The sequence below is a fragment of the Chelonoidis abingdonii genome, chromosome 5 (assembly GCF_003597395.2).
Source record: "Chelonoidis abingdonii isolate Lonesome George chromosome 5, CheloAbing_2.0, whole genome shotgun sequence".
NCBI classification, from domain to species: Eukaryota; Metazoa; Chordata; order Testudines; family Testudinidae; genus Chelonoidis; species Chelonoidis abingdonii.
This window is the reverse complement of record NC_133773.1, coordinates 141,075,007-141,095,103: the sequence shown is the minus strand read 5'-3', so window position 1 is coordinate 141,095,103 and position 20,097 is coordinate 141,075,007. Positions and strand designations below refer to the sequence as shown.

Below are 20,097 nucleotides of genomic sequence, written 5' to 3'. Positions count from 1 at the left end.
ATTGCTTAAAATTCTCGCTAACGGGCTCGCAATTCATCGCCAGTTCCTTTAATATCCTCGGATGGAGATTTTCCGGGCCCTCCGATTTTGTCCATTAAGCTGTTCAAGTTTGGCTCTACCTCAGATGGGGATATCCACTCTATTCCATTCCCGTTTATCATCCCTCCTATTCCCTAACTCCTCACTAGTCTTATTAACTGAGGCCAGTACTATTTAGATATTGGCCACTGCCTAGGTTTCCTTACCTCCGTTCCATCCTCAGTGTATGCGGCCCCACTTTTCTTTCTTTGTTTTTTCTTATTTATGTGGCTGTAGAACCTTTTACATTGGTTTTGATTCCTTTTCCAAGGTTCCGAGTTCTATGCATCTTTTAGCCTTTTCACTTATCCCTATGTTCTGACCTCACTAGGTAGCTTCCCTTGCTAATCCTCCTTCTTCACTCCCTGTAGCTTCTGCTTTTTCCTAATCCCTCTCTGAGTTGCTTACATCAGGCTTGCCTAATAACTCCTGCCCCATGGTTTTTTCCCTTCTTGGATGCAGGCTTCCGACAGTTTCCGCAGCTGCGTTAAAGTAATTCACGGCCTCCTCCGCTTTAAATCCACAAGTTCCTCCGTCACTCACTTCCTAACTATTTCTCCTTAACTCTTTATTTGCCCTCGAAAAGTCGAAAACCTAACCAGATCTACGTTGTTTATCCTTCCATCTAGTTGAACTGAATCAGCTTCATGATCACTCGAACCAGGTTGTCCTACCACCCTTTCTTCTATGAGTCCTCACTGCTCACCAAACACAATCTAAATGGCATTCCCTCTCGTAGGTACTTCATACTTGATGAAAATCCATCCGTATCACTCCAGAAAATCTTGACCCCTATTATTCTGCAAGCATCGTCCTCCAGTCTATATCCGGGAAGTTGAAGTCTCCCATATCACACATTTCCCTTTTGTTTTACTCGTTTAAGACATTAAAGAGTCTCTTCCATATCCAATCAGATCCCGGCGGTCTGTAGCACCCACGCACTATCTCAGGGGAAGCTCTAGTAGCTTTTTTTACCAGTTGATTTTAGTCAGACGCCTTCTTCATTCCATCACTTCATTATTTCATTACAGTTAATCTCATCATTGATGTACAGGCTACTCACCACCTTTGCCTTTCTTCCTGTCTTTCTAAACAGACACATAGCCTTCATACCGTACTCCAGTCATGAGTACTATTCCACCGGTTTCTCGTTATCCTGAATATCCGGTTTCATCCTGCCAGTAGCTCCGTTTCTCCATCTTGTCCTAGGCTCTCTGCTTAGTGTACAGAATTTAATTTTTGGCGTTTGGCATCAGTGACATCTTTCCCCCGTGCGTGCACAGACCTTCTCCCCAGATCACCCGTTAGTCTAGTTTCTACTGCTTTTCTCCTTGGGTCAATCTTTGGTCCACAGGGTATCCCCTTCACTTTGTTTACTTCCCTCTCCAGGTTAATTCCGGCGTTGGATCCTGAACATCTCCCAACCATCTCCCCCAACTTCCTAGTTTTAAAGCTCTCTTAATAGGTCGGCGCCTCCATCTAGAAGTCTATTTCCTCCTTACTTGATGAAGTCCATCCTGAGCGAACAGGTCGTTGCCGTAACGTTCCCATGCCGTACATCCCAAAGCCCCCTTATAGCACCACTGCTGAGCCATCTGTTAATTCCTAAACTTGCGGTCCTTTCGTCGGCCCGCTCTAGGAACGGCGAATCACTGAGAGACCTGAGCCTCGGATTTCTTTGACGTCGCTCCCAGTCTGCATAGTCCTCCTTGATACAGTCCCGATAACTAGCCGTATCATTCGTTCCCACACGAAGGACAATCAACGGATCTTTCCCCCTCTCCCGCTAGATCCTTTCAGCCTCAGGTCACATCCTGTATCTTAGCCCTGGCAGACAGCACACCTTCTGTTCTACCGATCAGGTAGTTACAGGCTGTTATTCTTCTCAGTAAGAGTCTCCAATCACGTAGACTTGCCCTTCCTGGCGACCGTTTGATTCTCCGGTCTATCCCCCACACCAGCTGGCGGCAAGTCCTCTCGATTCGTATTCGCCCTTGCAATCCCTGGGGTTATTGGTGCCGCCTCCATGACTCCTCCCTGCCTTCTGCAGGACTAGCTGCTCGTCTCTTTTCCTTGCCCTCTCTCCTTCGACACCCTGCTGTGCTCCATCTTCATTTCCAACTCAGCAAACCTGTTCCTGGTTCCTATTTCTCCGTCGCTGGCCCGTCTTTTCTCTGCCTGTTTCCTGGTCATGTATCCCGTCTCCCTGTCACTGTCACCAGCGCGCCCCCTCAGAATTCTTTGGTCCTGCTTCCATTGCTCGTCTGAGCTTATCCCTGTGCCTCATCATGTCTGGTTCATCATCTGCTCAAACCCCCTTCTAAACTCAGCGCAGAGTTTCCACCTGCAATCTCCAGTCTCTTATCTTTCTTCCAGCAGCTCTATCAGGCGGGACTTCATGAGCAAAACTTCTTTCAGGTGCCCCTCCAGGACCATGTACGTGCCACAGCTACCACATCCGGTCATCCTCAGTGTGTCTCACCTGCTGCCTCTGTCTCAATCATGCCCTTCCAACTCTGTGCCTGGCCGTCCAAGTCCACCGCCACCACAGCACCAACAAGCACTGGGCTGCTGCAGACCCCTGCCCCTTCCCTTTTTGCTTCTTGGTTCTTCTGCCTTGTCTCCCCTGTTACCTCCCTTGGAAAAACTCCCACTGAAACTCCCTGTTAGCAGCTCTGTTGCTGGCTCCTGTGCCGCTGCGCTGTCTGTGCCGCTGCTGGTGCCTGGCTCCTTAATAGCCCCAATCAGTAAGCCCGCATCAGGTCGCCCGCTCCCAGCACACGGTCCCTAGCAGCCTGCACGCACACTCACTCACACACAAACTCCACAATACAATCCACAAACTACAAAAACCTGCTCCTCCAACAGAACTCCCACTGAAACTCCCCTGTTAGCAGCTCTGTTTGCTGGCTCCTGTGCCGCTGCAGCTGTCTGTGACCTTTGCTAAGTTGTTCCAATGGTTAATTACCCTTGCTATAAAAAATGTACACGTTATTCCCCAGCTGAATTTGTTTACCTTCAACTTCCAGGTATTGGAAGTACTCTGCTTTTCTTGGCTAGGTGCTTATAAACTGTGATCGAGTCGCCCCTTAACCTTCTCTTCTTAAAAGTAAACAAATTGAGCTCCCTGAGTCGATTGCTATAAGGCAGGTTTTCTAATCCTTTCCTCATTCTTGTGTTTCTTCTCTGAACCCTCTGCAATTTATCAACATCCTTCTTGAATGAATTCCTTGATATTGATAAATTGCAAGTCTCGCAATAATTGCTGTTTTACTTCACACCCCAGCTCTTGGCATCCTGTGTTTGAGAACATTTCACCTTTTGTTTTTTAAATCTACAGTTTCGGGTGGAAGCTTGAAAACATGATTCAAGAGCACCCTAGGGGCTCAGAAACCAGAACACACAGAAAGCAACCTCCAAATTGTTTTTTTTTTTTAAATCTCTCATGATTTTAAAGGAACTCTTAATGCTATGTTTTGCTACATCCTAGGCATATTTTTGGTGAAGGGTTAGGGTATATTCCAAGTGCAATTTATTTTATTCTCTCTTTCTCTGTCCCATCCCCCACCTCTGCCACTCCTGAATCCGCTCAGAGATGGCCAAACAGTATTCAGGGCAATCCCTTCTCCCAGATATCTCAACCCAATAATAATGCCTGGCTCCCAAGGAGCAGCTCTGCCTCAAGAGTTTACTCTACTCAGAGACCAAGGTGGAGAGTAAAATCTCCACCTGTTCCCACAGATCCCTTTATCCTAAACTCGTATAACCAAAACCTAATGTGATGATCCCCAGGGGTATGCAGAGTTGTGAAGCACCTGGCCACCACTGGCCCTTAGCGGGAAGTGGGCTTGTCCGTGCCTGCTGTAGGTCAGCTGTCTGAGACCAATAGCCTCTGGGAACACAAGGACTGCTCTCCGGGCCCCTGCAGCCCTTCCTCTCTCTCTGTACAAGTCAGTGATAATCCTCCAAGTCCTTCCTACAGTGTCCGGCACTTAACCACTGGGGCCACTTACAGAAATTACCAGGTTTGCAATCCCCAAGGGGATAGTGTACACTCCAGCTGGTTGGTTCAGCTGAGGATCACGTCCTTTATAACATCACAGCGCTGAGATATATTTATAGTGAAAACAATCATACGTTTATTAAAGGCGTCGATTTAAAAGATGATAACAAAGGATAATAATGGCAACAAATGGCTACCCAAACAACAAAAAGTGTAACACACTTCCGAGAGTCTAAATTTAGCTTTAACAGGCCAATTCCTTGTCTGAAGTTGTCTCACCTAAAGCAAACTATCTCCCAACATCTCCAGCCAACATGGCTGGGATCCCTCTTTCGTGAATGCCAAAAGCACTGTCCTTTTTGCTTTCTCAGTGAAGATAAAAAGACAGGTGAATATAATCCTTTGTCTAGTCAAAACCTGCTTGTCAACCCTGTTTCGATTCAGACTCAAACATATTTTCCAATATATACATGCATAACTCCTTACATAGTGTCAGTATGTATATTTCATAACAATATTAATGACCAGTATGATCCAGGCTTTGATTTAAGGTCCCACATGACATTCTTTATCGATAAATACTGTGAAAGCGGTGTGCAAGGTGTAGTGAGTTTGTCTGGCTTATAAGAGTTGCTGTTAGAGAACAGGGAATCCTTTGCCAGTTGGCACTGAGGGATTCTTAGGGTCACATCTGACAAGTATTTCTCCCAAGACTAAAAGCTTGCTCACATGCTAGGAAAAAGAACTTAGAAGACTATGTGTAACTGTGCCACCTGGTGACAGCTGCCTTAATACTACTTGGATACAATAAACTGACTCCTTCTGGGAATAGATGACTGACGTACCAGAGTGGTTTGTATGTTTCACCGTTGTTGATGTGGTTCTGGAGTTGCTCTTTCCTTAGACTCTTGGTACATACAGTATTATGCACCTTTAAAAGATTTCACACCAAATGTGACAAAACAAAGGTATGGACGCTTGGGACTTCTATAATAAGGGTTGAGGGTTTGCTACCTACTAATGGAGAACAAAGTAAACTGATATGGTGAATTACTATAGAGGGCATGAAATGAATCCGAAACTACTTGCTTAAGGGACTGTATGGAGTTACATTTGCATCAGTGTTTGTTCTGTTTCAAGCAGCCTTTATGCTCCTAGTAACAAAGGTTAGCTGAATTATACTGACCGATTTGCTGCCAAATTTGCAGACAACTTTGTTTCGGTTCTCCTTTTCCCCCCTGTAATTCAGTTTGTCTTGTTTCCTTCCCTTGTTAATGATCCTGTGCAACATTTTCCGCACTTCGATGTAGCAGTTTCCTTCCCCCCAAAGAAACAGATCATGCACCTGCGCCTCTTGTTATAGCAACATCGTCTTTTGGATGGCTTGCAGGAGCCAAAGTGCCTCTGCTAAGAGCAATCTAAAAAGACTTGCATGGCCTATAAATACTTTCAGGGTGATGAGAAGGAATTATTCTCCACCTCCGAAGAAGCTAGGACAAAGGGCAATGGTTTGAACCGATGGGAGGAAAAGTTCAGGCTCTGTGTTAGGGAAACATTGTTTTTAACAGTGAGAACAACTGGAATAGAAAAAAGTGAAGTAGACTCTCCATTGATGTAAATGGGACTGAACAGGCGTTGGTTAGAGTTGTAGAACTGGATCTAATGGATTCAGGCACCCAACTCCCTTTGAATTTTCTAGCTGCCCTAGGAAAGCCCTGTGATAATTCCAGCCACAGCTGAGATTTAGGCCTCTGGCAACCAAAAAGAGGGGAAGAGCTTCCAGGACCCAGTTTCACTAGGAAGAACTTGCTGGGATGCTCTGTTGTACCTTTGAAATGAGAAGGGATCTTGGATTAGCAAATGATGATGTGAACTAGTGGAAATGAGGACCCTATGCAGGATGCAAGTGGCTCTTGGGAGTAGCACATTGGAGGAGTGAAGAAGGTCAGTAGATGACTAGGGTCTTGGAGGTGAGATGCACAGGGGAAAGAGGTGGTCTGGACTTGGATTTGGGGACACAGGCGGACATCTGTAGAGCAACTGGGAGTCAAGAAGGGAAGAGTGGAGGCAGCGGGAGGATCAGAAATTGGGTCTAGAATTTGTTATCACCAAAGGGTGAGGGGATTGGATTGGGTTTCCCAGTCTGATCTCACTGCCCCAGGCCCCGAAGGGGAATTCTGCATTGCTTGTCACTTGAGATTCCAATTCCGCTGGACCCACCTGTCATTGGGGAGCTGGGTAATGCACATCCCCAGGTAATAAAGTTTCAAAGTTAGCACATGGACCCCTCCCCTGACAGAATGGAGGGGAATTTGTGGCTCTCTTCTGTCCTTGTTTCACTCTGTCCGCAGACTGTCAGGGCAGCCTTTGGATTGTACTGTGAAGCCTGTTTGCAATCAAGTACCTATCACAGTAGGGACCTAATCCGTGACTAGGGTTCTTAGGTGCTTCTTAGGTATAAATACAGTAAATATGATAATCAGAAAGGCTTGGGGGTGAGGGGCCTTTACATTCTAGAGAATCCTTGAAATTCACCAGGAAACACTCATTCTGCAAGGCAGTGTTGTCCAGTGGTTAGAATAGGGATTCAGTACTCATGGACTCTATTTTCAGCTCGTCCACAGGCTTGGGCAAGTGATCTGGACTGTCCATGACTCATTTGAGCCCTCTGTAAAATGGGCATAATTATGCAGTGCCTGAGTCAAAGGGGTACCGTGTGGCTTTATAATTGTATAGCCTTTGAGGTTCCTGTCTGAAAGCGGCTGTTAACATGCAAAGTACTGTAGTGAGGTGACCAGTGCATGCCCCATTGCCCACTGCTAGAGGGACTCAGAATTGTTCAACTGTGTGTCATAGACCTTACAGGTCAAATTTACAATATCATCCAACATGGATCCAGGTGTGCTGAGCTCTTTGGAATATCTGGCCACTTATTTCAGGCTGAGCTCCTCTGGTCCTGATTTCTAGGTGCTGGTTGATCTCTGTCCCTATGCTATTAACCGCTAAGGATGATTCTCCCTAGCTTGTAGCACCAGTCTTGGGGGTTGGTGCTGCTGGAGAGGAGGATTTGAGTTGTACGGTTGTGCTCTCATGATGTGGGAATGGCTAAGAGAAGCAAGAACACAATGAGGAAACACCCTGGGGCATTCCAGACTGTGGTATCTTCTTATCACCACTGATGGTGCTGGAGAAATGCATTTCAATTCCACCGCCTTCCTCCCCAACCCATTCATCTTTCTTCCTACTACTTCCTGTTAGCAATCCAGCATGATGATGATGATGCTGTGAGATAATGTAAGATAAGCGATAGCACCACCTGCATTTGAATGCGGGCAGGTAATCCTCCCTTGAGACAGACAGACAGAGACACACACACACACAAGTGCGTGCGTCAGCAGAGGCCCCTATCCAGAGGATACGTTTATGCAGAAGATGCACATAGCACATTTTCACAGCTGAGACCCTCTCATGGGTAGTAGCTGGACCCGATCCCAAAGGGAGTCCTCCCCACTGGCCAATGCTCTAGAAGCTGTGCTGAGCTTTCCTTAGCTTGGAGTCACAGGTAGCATGACCTCGTGAGGATAAGGCACATGAGAAGAGGCTGAGGGAACTCAATTTATACCAAGTAGAAAAGGGAAAAAGATGGAGGGAGGAACATGATCGCAGCCTATAAATACCTTCAAAGTAACAGTGTCATGGGAGGAAGAGGAATCAGTCACACTCCTAGAAGACAAGAGAGAGATCAATAGTGCAAAGTGGAGGAGGAAAGATTTAGGGGAAAACACTTACCAGTCGGAGGCACTGGAGAGTGGCACAGGTTCTCAGGCCGTGGCCAGACTGCTGGATTAACATGGTTGTTTTGCAGTAGAGTTCTGTATCTTGAGGAAAGCTAGCTTGGTCATGATGGAGTGCATCCACTTGGCATCCACACACTTGCAACTAGGACACGTTCAACTACAGTGGAACAGCATTCAACCATGGCTTCTGGGCAGGCATCTCAGAGTTCCTAGCAAAGCAGAATTTGCTTGGCTTTGTAGGGAAATGTAGTCTGCTCACCTGGGGATTCTGGGTGGAAAGATCACATGAAGGAGAGCCCTCATAGCCCAGGGAGATGACTGAGGCTATGTCTACGCTGCACTTTTGTTGGTAAAATTTTTGTCGATCAGGAGTGTGAAAAAACCATCCTCCTGACCAGCAAAAGTTTTACTGATGAAACGCACCGGGGTGGACAGCGCTTTGTTGGTGGGAGATGCTCTCCTGCTGACAAAGCTACCACCCCTCACTGAGGGTGGTTTTATTTTGCTGGCAGGAGAGCTCTCTCCTACTGGCAAAGAGCAGCTACACAGGAGACCTCACAGCGGCACTGCTGTAGCTGCACAGCTGTGCCACTGTAAGGTATGCAGGGTAGACATAGCCTGAGAACCTATTCCTGTAGAAACTCAAGAGCAGAGGAAAGCAAGTGTTAATGGGATGCGTGTATGGACAGTCATCCAGCAAAACCAAGTCGGTGAGGCTGGGTGACCCAAGAAGTCCTCTCTGACCGTCAATTCTACAGCTTACACAATGGGTGATGAGACTGTGTCTTAATTCTTCTCAGAGAAGTACCAGATAAGCCCTCTACCATAGGTCTCCCAGCCTGAGGCACATCCTCGGTCTTTCATTCCATCTCCCCTCGCTTCCTTGGAGGATTTGATAGCACCTGGAGGTTAGGTTCATCGCTCTCAGTCCCTCAGGACGTCCCCTGCTTGACCCACTCAGTCCAAATTAAACTTTAGAAATATGAGAGAGAAATGTAATTGTCACCTTTTGTTATTTCATACTGTGACTGGGTAAGGAAACCCCGCCACCAGATGAGCAGCTGCTCTGGGCCCAGGCAGCCCCACCCCACCACATCTGCAAAGCATGCCTGGCTTGGAGAAGGAGCTCAGCTTGGGAGGGCAGCAGAGGTGAACAGAGGGATTGGTCCTGCTTTGAGCAGGGGTTGGACTAGATGACCTCCTGAGGTCTCTTCCAACCCTGATATTCTGTGATTCTATGACCTGCGCTGCCTGAGGCCCAGCTATAGTAACGTTATCAAACTCAGGATTCTCAGAAAGTCTGAGATTGTTTGACTCCAGGAATTTAATGGCTTTACTCATTGGGAAAGAGGAGTCTGGTAAGAAATGATCCAAGGAGGTGGCAGGATACCCCTCTGATGGTGCAGGATTTTGCTCAGTGGTGGGCAACCTGCGGCCCAGGCCGCTTCCCGCAGCTCCCATTGGCCAGGAATGGTAAACTGCGGTCACTTGGAGCTGCTGGTGGCCATGTCTGCGGATGGTCAATGTAAACAAATTGTCTCGTGGCCTACCAGCAGATTACCTTGATGGGCCGCAGGTTGCCCACCACTGATTTAGCTGTTTGCACTGGCCCCTGGATTGGAACCCAGTGGGTGCAGGTTCCCCTACCAATACCTAGATGATGCTGAAGACAGAGGCCGACCCCTGATACTGGAAGTCTAGGTGAGAGAAGGCTCTGAGGACAGAAGGGTCAAGTTCCTGAAACCTCAACCCAGGGGGAGCCCTGGAGCCCCCTTGACTAAACCAGAGGGCTACCCTGTCGCTGGACCCTGAAAGGGGCAGATCTAAAACACATGACATGGCACAGAGGGCAGGACCACCAGAGGACCAGAGAGGCTGCCAACATGGGAGTGATAGGAAAGAAGAGAACCTGCCACACCCTGCCTGAGCACTGGATGGCACCTGTGGTGACTGATCCCCTTCACACACAATCAAGAGTAAATATTGACCCAAAGATTTGGATAACCACTGCCAACATCCCTTTTGGTCTCCACATGCAAAGGTCAGCAACTTCCTCCCTGCATCATACAACAACTTGTAAAATCATGTTTCCTCAGAGGGTAAGAAGAGACTATAGAGCCCGTGAAATGAACTTTAACGGGGTGGCTGTTATTGCTTTGTCTGCTGCTGCTTTTGGTTTGCTTCTGGTTTAGCAGTGAAAGGTTAAGAACCTGACCCAGTAGCTACTTAGAGCCAAGGAACATAAGAACGGCCATGCTAGGTCAGACCAATGGTCCATCTAGCCCACTATCCTGTCTTCTGACAGTGGCCAATGGCAGGTGCTTCAAAGGGAATGAACAGAACATGGTAATTATCAAGTGATCCATCCCCTATCACCTCGTCCCAAAATCTGGCAGTCAGAGTTTATGGACAGAGAGGGTTGCATCCCTGACCATCTTGGCTAATAGCCATTGTTGGATCTATCCTATCCTCTATGAACTTATCTATTTCTTTTTGAAACCCAGTTGTACTTTTGGCCTTCACAACATCCCCTGGCAATAAGTTCCCCAGGCTGACTGTGCGTTGTATGAAGTAATACTTCCTTTTGTTAGTTTTAAAGCTGCTGCCTATTGATTTCATTGGATGACCCCCTGGTTCTTGTGTTGTGTGAACAGGTATATAACTTCCTTACTCACTTTCTCCACACTAGTCATGATTTTATAGACCTCTTTTGTATCTTCCCCACACACACACACACACACATACACCTTAGTTATCTCTTTTCTAAACTGAACATTCCCAGTCTTTTTAATATCTCCTCATATGGAAGCTGTTCCATTCCCCTAATCATTTTTGTTGCCCTTCTCTGTACCATTTCCATTTCTAATACATCTTTTTTGAGAGGGGGCAACCAGAACTGGGCACAGTATTCAAGGTATGGGTGTATCCTGGATATAATATAATATAATATAATATAATTAATTAATATATATTATAAGTGCCATTATGATATTTACTCTTATTATCTATCCCTTTCCTAATGGTTACTGACATTCTTAGTTTTTGTTTGTTTTCTTCTACTGCCACTGCACATTGAGCAGATGTTTTCAGAGAACTATCCACAGTGACTCCAAGATCTTTTTCTTGAGTGGTAACAGCTAATTTAGACCCCATCATTTTATATGTATAGCTGGAATTACGTTCTGCAATGTGCATTACTTTGCATTTATCAACACTGAATTTCATCTGCCATTTTGTTGCCCAGTCACCCAGTTTTGTGAGATCCCTTTGTAACTCTTTGAAGTCAGCTTTGCACTTAACTGTCTTCAGTAATTTTGTATCATCTGCGGACTTTCCCACATCATTGTTTACTTCTTTTTCCAGATCATTTATGAATATGTTGAATGGCGCTGATGAAAAACGACCATTTATTTCTAACCTTTGTTTCCTGTCTTTTTAACCAGTTACTGATCCATGAGAGGACCTTCTCTCTTATCATATGATTGCTTTCTTTGCTCTAGAACCTTTTGTGAGGGACCTTGTCAAAAGCTTTTTGAAAGTTCAAGTACACTATATCCACTGAATCACCCTTGTACACGTTTGTGATTCCCTCAAAGATTGGTGAGCCATGATTTCCTTTTACAAAAATTGTGTCGACTCCTTGCCAACAAATCATGTTCATCTATGTGTCTGATAATTCTGTTCTTTTCTATAGTTTCAAGTCAACCAATTGGCCTGGTACAGAAATTATGCTTACTGATCTGTAATTGCCAGGATTGCTTCTGAAGTCTTTTTCAAAACTGGTGTCACATTAGCTATCCTCCAGTACAGCGACTGATTTAAGCGATAGGTTACATGTCACAGTTAGTAGTTCTGCAATTTCCTATTTGAGTTCTTTCAGAACTCTTGGTGAATACCATCTGGTCCTGTTGACTTATTACTGTTTAATCAATTTGTCCCAAAACCTCCTCCATCAACCTCAATCTGAACCGTTCCTCAGATTTGTCACCTAAAAAGAATGGCTCAGGTGTGGAAATCTCCGTAACATCCTGTGCAATAAAGGTGAATGTAAAGAATTCGTTTAGCTTCTCTGCAATGGTCTTAACTTTCTTGAATGCTTATTTAGCACCTTGATTGTCCAGTGGCCCCACTGGTTGTTTGGCAGGCTTCATACTTCTGATATCCTTAAAATTTTTGCAGTTCGTTTGTTTCATTTGATAGTTGCTCTTCAAATTCTTTTTTGGCCTACCTAATTACACTTTTACACTTGACTTGCCAGACTTTCTATTTTCCTCTGTAGATTTGACTTCCAATTTTTAGAGCAGGCCTTTTTGCCTCAAAGTAAACCACCCCTTTTACTTTGCTAAGCTATGATGGCATTTTTTTTTGTCATCTTACTGTATTATCTATATGGGGTATATATTTAATCTGAGCCTCTGTTATGGTGGGTTTTTTAAATTTCCATGCAGTTTGCAGGCATTTCACTCTTGTGACTGTACCTTTTAATTTCCGTTTAACTAGCGCTCTCATTTTTAAATAGTTCCTCTTTTTAAAGTTAAATGCTACTGTGATGGGCTTATTTGGTATTTTTCCATCTACAAGGATGCTAAATTTAATTATATTATGGTCAGTATTACAGAGCAGTTAAGCTATATCCACCTCTTGGACCAGATCCTGTATGCCATTTAGGACTAAATCAAGAATTGCCTTTCTCCTCGCAGGTTTATGGACTAAGCTACTCCAAGAAGCAGTCATTAATGGTGTCTAGAAAATTTTATCTTTGCGTCCCACCCTGTGGTGACACAGAATCATAGAACTGGAAGAGACATTGCGAGGTCATCTAGTCCAGTCCCCTGCACTCAAGACAGGACAAAGTATTATCTAGACCATTCCTGACAGGTGTTTGTCTAACCTGCTCTTTAAAATCCCCGATGATGGAGATTCCACAACCTACCTAGGCAATTTATTCCAGTGCTTAACCACCCTGACAGTTAGGAAGTTTCTCCTAATGTCCAACCTAAACCGCTTTTGTTGCAGTTTAAGCCCATTGCTTCTTGTCCTATCCTCAGAGGTTAAAGAGAACAATTTTTCTCCCTCCTCCTTGTAACAACCTTTTATGTACTTGAAAACTGTTAGCATGTCCCCTCTCAGTCTTCTCTTCTCCAGACTAAACAAACTTATTTTTTTCATTCTTTCTTCATAGATCATGTTTTCTAGACCTTTCATCATTTTTGCTTCTCTTCTCTGGACTGTCTCCAATTTACCACATCTTTCCTGAAATGTGGTGCCCAGAACTGGACACAATACTCCACTTGAGGCCTAATCAGCGTGGAGTAGAGCGGAAAAATTACTTCTCGTGTGTTGCTTACAACACTCCTGCTAATGCATCCCAGAATGATGTTTGCCTTTTTTTTGCAACAGCCTTACACTGTTGACTCATATTTAGCTTCTGATCCACTATGACCCCCAGATCCCTTTCTGCAGTACTCCTTCCTAGGCAGTCATTTCCCATTTTGTATGAGTGCAACTGATTGTTCCTTCCCATTTTGCATTTGTCCTTATTGAATTTCATCCTATTTACTTCAGACCATTTCTCCAGTTTGTCCAGATCATTTTGAATTGTAATCTTATCCTCCAAAGCACTTGCAACCTCTCCCAGCTTGGTATCATCTGCAAACTTTATAAGGTGTACTCTCTGTGCCATTATCTCAATCATTGATGAAGATATTGAACAGAACCAAACCCAGACAATATGGGGATAGTTGAAATCCCCAATTTTTATTGGGTTTTCTATTTTTGTAGCCTTGCAAATCTCTCTGAGAATTTCACACTCACTTTCACCATTCTCGTCAGGTGTTGAGTAGCTTATTCCTACTGCTATACTCTTATTATTCAAGAAGGGAATTTATTATTCAAACATGAGATTTCTATCCATAGAGATGGGTACTGTTTGATTTATTTAAGGTTTTTACTATATTTGACTCTGTGCTTTCATTCCCATATAGTTACGCTCCCCTACCAGCACAACCTACTCTGTCATTCCTATGTATTTTCTGCCCTGATATTACCATCTCATTGGTTATCATCATTCCACCAAGTTTCTGTGATGCCCGTTATATCAGTATCCTCATTTAATACCAGACACTCAAGTTCACCCATCTTTTTTACTTTTAGCATTTGTATACAAGTACTTATAAAATTTGTCAGTATTTAGTTCTCTGCCTTCATGTGATGTAATTGAACTTGACTCTTTCATGTGACTGTTTCTCTTCAGTTCCTACCTGTCCTTTATCAACTTCTATATCTCCTATTTACTAGGAGATAGAGAATCCCTATTAATAGATCCTCCCCCAAGGGAGAGCTCTGTCTGAACCATGTGCTCCTCCTCCTCCTCCGCATCTCTTGGCTTTCCCCAGCCCTTAGTTGGAAACTCCTCTACGTCCTTTTTAATTTTACATGCCAGCAATCTGGTTCCATTTTGTTTTAGATTAAACCCATCCTTCCTGTATAGGCTCCTCCTTTCCCAAGATTCCCCAGTTCCTAATAAACCTAACACCCTCCTCCCTACACCATCGTGTCATCCACGCATTGAGACCCTGCAGTTCTGCCTGTCTAACTGGCCCTGGGTGTGGAACTGGATGCATTTCAGAGATTGCTACCATGGAGCTCCTGGAGTTTAATCTCTTACCGAGCAGACTAAATTTGGTCTCTAGCACCTCTCTCCTACCTTTGCCTGTGACTATTTCCCTATATGGCCCATGACTGTCGGCTCCTCTCCAGCACGGCACATAACCCTGTCTTGATGTCTCAAGAGCTCCACAATCTTCGCACCCAGTAGATGACTCACTATGTAGTTGTCCTGGTCATCACAAACCAAACGATCTATATTTCTATTAATCAAATCCCCCATTACTATTGCCTATCTCTTCCTAATAACCCGGTGGGGGGTATCCTCAGAGCGAGAGGAATATCATGACATTTGAAAGCAGAGTCCCAATTACGGGTTCATTTCTCTCCACTCCAGCTTGATGTTCTCTTTCCCTGAGACTTTCATCTTCCTCAACAGCACAGAAGCCGTCACACTTGGGGTGGGATCGCTTTACTGTGTCTCGGAATGTCTCATCTTTGTACCTCTCTGTCTCCCTTAGTCCCTCCAGTTCAGGTGCTGTGGTCCCAAGAGCACTTCCTGTACTTGGTGTCTGAGGACCATTAGTTGCTTGCACCAAATGCATACATATGCAGCTGCCCATACAGCGGATAATCCTACGTGCTGCCGTCAGTGCAATAAAGTGCATAGCCCCCACTCTGCTGCTGGACTTCTGCCTGCATTAGTTTTATGTGTGTGTGTGAGAGAGAGAGAGAGAGAGAGATTGTTGATTCACTAACTCAGCTGATCGCTTAAGAGCTGGCTTTTTAAACTCCTGCTCTTCCTTAGTAGCCCCACTCCTTTAAGGGATCCTAATGGGATCAGGGATCAAGGGATGGCAGGCTGGAGCTTCGTTAGGACACTCTCAGCTGTGTCTAGCTGGCTGCTACGGTCCCTAATCAGCTGAGTGATCCCAATGAGGAAATGCTCTGTGCATTAGGCACTGTCCAGGCTGTCAGGAGAAACTAAACTCTTCTCCCACCTCTGCTGCTAACTTTCTGAGTGACCTTCACAGGCTGTGTGTCAGAGACTGGGATGTGGGCAGTCATGTCTAGTGGCTGGAGCAGGTGTCAGTAGCTAGGAATTGGAACCCGGAGTCAGAGGCCAGACACCAGAGCCAAGCGTCAGAGCCAAAGTCAGGAATTAGGAGCAGGGCTGGGTCTGAGGCAGAAACAGGGCTGGGAACAAGCAGGTCCAGGCACTTTTGCAGCTGTGGGTGAGTGCTTTGAGCAGCCAGTGGCCTAATGCTGCTTTTGGGCATAAGTGCACACCTGTTGTTCCTCCAGCCAGTCAGGCATCTGACCAATCAGGAGATCCTGATGAAAGCCAGCTGTGATCCAGCTGTGAGTCCTTTGTTGCCCACTTGGGTGGTGCAGCCAGTTGGCCCCAGGATCAGCTGCAAGCCCTAATTCCTGTCATTGTGAACCCATGTGAAGGAGTATGCTATCCTTTAATGGCCAGCCAGAAGCTGCAATCGGGACCGCTTGTATATAATCAGGGCTCCCTGTTGTAGATGAAGGACTGTCCTATTTAAAAAGGAAGAGAAAGCCAAAGGGCATGTGTGGTTTAGAAGCTGCACAACTGGCAAGGGAGGGTGATCCCTGAAGATTTGACCAGACCAGGGGTAGGCAACCTATGGCATGGGTGCCAAAGGCAGCACGCGAGCTGATTTTCAGTGGCACTCACACTGCCCGGGTCCTGGCCACCGGACCAGGGGGCTCTGCATTTTAATTTAATTTTAAATGAAGCTTCTTAAACATTTAAAAATCCTTATTTACTTTATATACAACAATAGTTTAGTTATATATTATAGACTTAGGGAGAGAGAGCTTCTAAAAAGGTTAAAATGTATTACTGGCACGTGAAACCTTAAATCAGAGTGAATAAATGAAAACTCAGCACACCTAGGGTGACCAGACAGCAAGTGTGAAAATTGGCATGGGGGTGGGGTGGGGTGGGGTAATAGGAGCCTATATAAGAAAAAGATCCAAAAATCGGGACTGTCCCTATAAAATCGAGACATCTGGTCACCCTAGGCACACCACTTCTGAAAGGTTGCTGACCTCTGGACCAGACCCAGAGACTTTTGTTTTGGGACTTAGAAGTTCTGAGAAGTCCAGAGCTGGATCCTGAGGTGTACTAGCCTTTAAAGTATTGTACAAGTTTTCCTTTCAGACGGCTTCGTTAAAAGGAGACCCCCTGATGTTAATTAGAGTGCTCAGCTTCTCCTTGCCCAGGCTATGAAAGTGAACTCATTGTTATCCCCATTGAAGGGGAAACTGAGGCAGACCTCAACAGACCACACCCTGCCATGAGGGGATGCATAGGGTAGCCCATACTTCCTACACCCTATTCCATCAATGCGCATGAGATCTTCCAGTGCAAAGTGGTGCAGAAGGGGAAAGCAGTATTATTATAATCTCTTAGGTGACGGTTGTACCTGATTCCCGTGCTCTCTGCAGCTTCCCACCAGGGGCGTGCTTCTCAGGAGAGAGAGTGAGAGAAGTAACATGAATGTTGTAGATATTTCTTGGCTTGCTGAAGAAGCCAGCAACAGAGTCACTGCTGTCACCTGCCTGAGAAAAGAGAAAGGAGAATTGTTTAAACTAACTCCAGGGGGTGTATATGGAGCCACATACAGTCCAGCAACAGAGCCAAGGAAATCGTTGGCTGGACTTCAGGAAGAATTTTCTAACAATGAGACATATTAGGTCTCCCAAAAGCAGGGGATGGAAGCCCCATTTTAAATTGGGTTGCACAAAGCATTGGAGAATGGGGAACAATCTAGGACTGGCCACAATAAAAGCATGACCTGTCAGAGGTGAGTTTTTATTCCCTGGCCCAAATAACCTGGTATATCTAGGCGCAAAGCATAACAGTGTGATAGGGGTTGGTATCCACGGACTGCAGAGTTTACTAATAAGGACAGGGCATGGGTAGGATGAATTACTAGGTATTTTCCCAGCTTCATTGTCTATTGATCTGTGCTCAGCTAAAGCCACTTGCACCTTACCACATGTCCCTGTTGTCAAGAGCACCTGGGGCCAGATCCGGGAGTCACTGGAAAGCTTCCACTTGACTTTACTGGGTTTTTATCTGGCACACAACACTTTTGTATGGCACTCACTAGGCAGAGGATGTGAAGGGGAAAAAATTCCTTCATGGTGGTTTTGTCTCGTAACAATGTTGACATTATGTGGAGTAACCGAGTATAAAATCTGCCTATGGGAGTCAGTGTGCAGAAAAGATGTTATTGTCTTAGCCTTTTATGCCTCCTTACAATGTCTGGATCAGAAAAGATTAATGGGGGAGATAGGAGCCCAGGCTCCCATCCTTATTTAAGCTGTCAGGTACTTTCATTTTGTTTTATGTTGATTGTTATATAAAGCCTACAAAGAGAGACGTATGTTTCTATACTCTCAACGCATCTTATTTTAATCTATAAATGAATACAAAGAAGAAATGTTTATATAGATTATTTTGGTGTGTGTTGTCAGTGCTTCTCTTTCACTGTTACTCTTTCAAATAAAACAGACGCAGAGCACTTAACATAGGCACATAATCAGTCTCCACCTTTCTCTGTGTAGCTTTCTTTGTCTGTCATTCCAGTCATATTTTAATTCACATACTAACATATCTTCAACACCCTCCTCCTCATATTAACACAGACTCGGACTCGGACTCGGACATACCTTGGGCCAGTTTCTCCTCTCTCTTATGCTGGCTAACCCCCATTGGTTTGACACACAGGTTCTCACATATGCGAACACCAACACATGCTGACACAAACTGACAACAGACTGACACGCTCGCTACAAAATACATTTGCCCATAGGCTCACAGGCATGAGGGATTATATGTTCAGACATAAGCACGCAGAGGCTTGCACATTCATACTCATAGATTATATAAACACCCAAATGTGATGACAGCTAGAGCATCTCAGGAAGAGAAGAACATTGCAGCATAAGTTTCCCTCTGAATATTCAGAGGTCCCCAGACAGTATTGTTCTAATTTTGCCCCAGCCCCACCCCATCATCTCCCTGACTTACATTCTTTTACTGAGTTTGTGCAGTGAGATTTTTTTAATGCTGAAAGTAGTGACATGACCTCATCATTAGGCTAAGAATCTGCCTTACTTAGACATATCCCAGTGGGACTCCAGTAACCAACTGGACACCGTTTCCTTGTGGTCACTGTTGCAGAAACCGTCACTGGAGAAGGAAGGCCTAAATCCACAGTTAATTTCTAGCAAAGATTTCCTGCAACTGTATCTTGTTTTCGAGCTGGAAAGCTTTGGAGTCTCACATTGCGGAGTTCATGTAGCAGGTTTCCCACGTTTGTTTCGGCCGGGGGGTGAAAGGCCTTTTCCAATCCCAAAGCCTAACAGAAGCTGCAGTGGGAAATAAAACAGAAAGCCCATTAACAAACACATAACAACCAAGTTTAGAGCTGGAGGCATTTCCTCACCATTGCCCAGCAAAGCTAATGGAGTCACTTCAAAGCAGTGGGGAGGAAACAACTGCCTCCAGTTGACCTCACTGACTTTCAGTGGGTTTAGTGCTATTAAAAGGTGTCAGATTTCCAGACCGAGAGGCAGAGGGGAGCATTCACAAGAATGATTCAAGAGGCAAAGTGCAGTTCTCCTAAATCACATTTGTAAATTTCATTTAGAGTCCCTCTATCCTCAGCACCAGTAGGGCATTGACAACAGCAAATGAAGCTCCCTCAGCACTGTGACTGAAGTAGAGCTGTTCGGGAACCGAAATTTGCCTTCCATGGGAAATTCTGACACTTCAAAACCTTTTTTGTTACGAATCAGACCAAAAAAAACCAAAACACCAAACACAAAGTTGTGTGCATCAATTTCCTGTGAAATTTCCCATTGATCTAATAGTAACACCTGACTCTTTTATAATGCTTTTCATCAGTAAATCTCAAAGTGATTTACAAAGGAGGTCCATTTTATTACCCCATTTTACAGATTTTACATGTCATTTTGATGTAGACTTTTTGGGTTTTTTTTATATTTTTAATACAAAATAAATTTCAAAACAAAATAACTTTAAAACAAAAAACCAAAATGTTCCATTTGGAAACTGCTGGAATGGAACACTTCAACATTATCAAAATGCTTCCTTTTGGTGCTTTTTTTTTCCCCCTAAAGGAAATGTCATGAAAAGTCTCATGTTCCCACAGCAAGTTTGATATAGATCAAGTTGCATTTTCCAATGGAAAAACATTCCATTGGAAAACTTTCCACCAACTCTAGCCTTCTGTTCAGGAGGGCCGGCCAGTTTACAAGGCTGAATCATTCTATGGTTCCTCTGCTCGGGTTTCCAGTTCTGGAGATTTCTGTACATGAGGACATGTGTTTGCAGGGCACCAAGCTTCTTGCTTCATGAAGGCATCACTGCCTGTCATAAGTAGATAGGTAAGGGTTAATTTTCTTTGCCTGTAAAGGGTGAACAAAGAAAACCAAACACCTGACCAGAGGACCAATCAGAGAACTGGACTTTTTAAAAGTCAGGGGCGGGAATTGTGTACTCTAGGTCTTTTGTTTCTCCCAGCTATGGAGGAAACAACTTTCCTG

General features: G+C 44.8%; 2 protein-coding genes across 2 annotated transcripts in view; one reads left to right on the top strand and one right to left on the bottom strand.

The window, feature by feature from the left end:
- The window catches only part of GFRA4 (GDNF family receptor alpha 4), a 145,449-nt gene that overhangs the window by 16,281 nt on the left and 109,071 nt on the right, over positions 1–20,097 (top strand). The gene's annotated exons all lie outside the window — the stretch shown is intronic.
- ATRN (attractin) overlaps positions 18,569–20,097 on the bottom strand; it is a 427,246-nt gene continuing 425,717 nt past the window's right edge. The window contains exon 28 of the mRNA XM_032765826.2: positions 18,569–18,897. Within this exon, the coding sequence (XP_032621717.1) occupies positions 18,823–18,897 (75 nt within the window). The 3' untranslated portion in view covers positions 18,569–18,822. The remainder of the gene's footprint in view (positions 18,898–20,097) is intronic.